Consider the following 2,186-nt stretch of genomic DNA (forward strand, 5'->3'; position numbering starts at 1 on the left):
TCCCTGTTCAACAACCAGAACAGAACAGAGACACTAGCTTCAAAAAGAGCTATCTCCAACACAAACAACAACAACAATAGAGCAACACAAAGCTTCAAAACCGGCAGCAACCAAACGACCTCAGCTCACAAGGATTCCGGCATCCAGAAACTAATCTAACCGTACAAATCCAAGATAAACAAGGCAACAATACCTCCACCAAATTTTAGCTCAAGAAGAGAAGATCTCACCGTCGGATTTACCAAACACCCAAGACTGTCCCGCTGAAGAACTGTGACGACCAGCTTCACTAAAAACCAGACAACAGAAGATCCAACCGTTGAAATACAAATCCCTTCGGTGAATCTCTAACTCACTGACTGAAGAAGCTTCCCAGAAAATATCAGCCCGATCAAGTTCAGTTTGATCCTCTAAAACCAGTCTTGAAATTGCCTGACGAGTTTTTTCTTCTTTCTCTCTTCTTTCTCTCTTTTGTTTCTCTCTAAACTCTATTATCGTGAGTCTACAGTGCAAAGGGAAACATTAATTATTTCTTAAGTTCACCCCAATTGGTCCTCTCCATCTAGGAGGGACCCAACAAACTCCCCCTCCGACTAAATGGAAGAGACAGCCATTCCGGCTATCTCTCGGCATACCTCAAGCTTCCCCCTCGGTAATGACTTCGTCATCATATCAGCTCCATTATCATCCGTATGAAAATTTGTGATACAAGACAGTCTATGATATTTTTAGACTTGGCTAGATGTGTACTCGTTGTATTGCTCGCATATCCACCCTTTGAGTTGATGATCAAATAAACAACCAACATAGAATATTCAACTTAGCCAGAAGACATGGGCCATGGCTAGATACACATACACATCCAGTAACCAAGAAAAATAGCTCACTAGACTTTCTCTGCAATCCGGGTTCACTTCTGATCAGATCAGAAAGATCTCAAACAGCATAGCACAAGGCTTTGCTTGTCCTGAGCAAAGCAACAAGGGAGACATATCTAACATCAACTACCACATCAATCTAAATCTCAAACTTCAATGGAGAATAAAGCAGAAGGGTTTCGTTGGAAAAATAAAAGGCAGAAGGGTGACTAGTGTAGCATGACGCCTCACTGGAGATGACACTGTCGACAACGTGAGAATCAATGCACCAAAAGGGTTACGAGTCAGAGTGATAGCAACAAGTCTACACTTCAAGAAGATAGGAGATACACTAAGCTACCAAGTGATCTTTTCATCTTCTACATCTACACTTAAAGAAGTCCGTTCGTTGTAACAAGCAAAGCTGATATATAATATGTTTTTATTAAACCATATAATAAAAGATAAATAAGGTTTGTTACACACTTAATTATTCAAACCAAAAGAGAAAAGAAACAACATAGCACAACTTCAAGTCACTCAAAGGCCCATGCATTCTCCTTGCGCATCTTAGCTTCTTCCGCATCTGTATAGTCGTTCTTGATGTGGAAGATATCGCGAATCTGATCTACAGTCTTGCCTCTCACCATTTCGGCCACAGTCTTGCACGTTAGGTCAAAAAGTCCACCGATGTTCAGAAAATGTGCAGCCTGCAAAATATCATCAAAAGACTCAATCTTTACTCAGAAGCAACATTCTAAAACCCTAATTGGCTAAGAACACAAAGGGAAAGTGAACGAGTGACTTACAGAGGTGACAGCGAAGAAAGTATCCTTGTCGAGGCCCTCGAGAGCTCTGGCGAAATCTAAGTCCCAAGCCTTGAGCTCAGTGTCATCAGCGTTGGCTTCGACGTGCTTCTTGCAGTACTCGATAACCTTTGCGAGGGCTGCACTGTTCACGTTTGGAATAGTGATTCCATTACCGGTGCGGTCGTCTTCGATCATGCGCTTGATTCTCGGAGACATGAGCGCAACGGCTTCATCGACCTGGAAAGATATGCCGTCGGAGCTCTTGAGGGTGATCTTCTTCGACATAGTTGCAGAGTATTCCAAAAGATAGAGAGGGAAATGATGAATGAATACAAAGGTTGGTGAATTGGTGCTTTATTTATAGGACCTAATGGTTAAAGCTAACTATAAATCTTAATTAATTATATTGTATTAAAGTTAGCATGTTGATATCCTTCTATATATTACTAGATCGTCTTCCCCGCTTCGCGCGGATAATTGCTTTTAAAATTTTACAATTAGTTTTGTTATTTAATTATAG

The 2,186-nt window shown here is 41.0% G+C and overlaps 1 protein-coding gene across 1 annotated transcript; it reads right to left on the bottom strand.

Annotated features, from left to right (window-relative positions):
* Nucleotides 1-1,393: 1,393 nt before the first annotated feature.
* Nucleotides 1,394-1,951, bottom strand: LOC106305191 (SKP1-like protein 4). Its single transcript, XM_013741561.1, has 2 exons — nucleotides 1,667-1,951; nucleotides 1,394-1,567 (listed from the first exon to the last, which is right to left on the bottom strand). The coding sequence occupies exons 1-2, from the start codon at nucleotides 1,949-1,951 to the stop codon at nucleotides 1,394-1,396; spliced, it is 459 nt and encodes a 152-aa protein (XP_013597015.1).
* Between the last annotated feature and the right edge of the window lie 235 nt (nucleotides 1,952-2,186).

This window comes from Brassica oleracea, chromosome C7, assembly GCF_000695525.1.
Source record: "Brassica oleracea var. oleracea cultivar TO1000 chromosome C7, BOL, whole genome shotgun sequence".
NCBI classification, from domain to species: Eukaryota; Viridiplantae; Streptophyta; class Magnoliopsida; order Brassicales; family Brassicaceae; genus Brassica; species Brassica oleracea.

Coding starts and splice junctions, on each gene's coding strand:
- LOC106305191 (XM_013741561.1), bottom strand. CDS start 1,951: ATGTCGAAGAAGATCACCCTCAAGAGCTCCGACGGCATATCTTTCCAG. Junction 1,568..1,666: donor CTTTCTTCGCTGTCACCTCT/GTAAGTCACTCG, acceptor GATATTTTGCAG/GCTGCACATTTTCTGAACAT.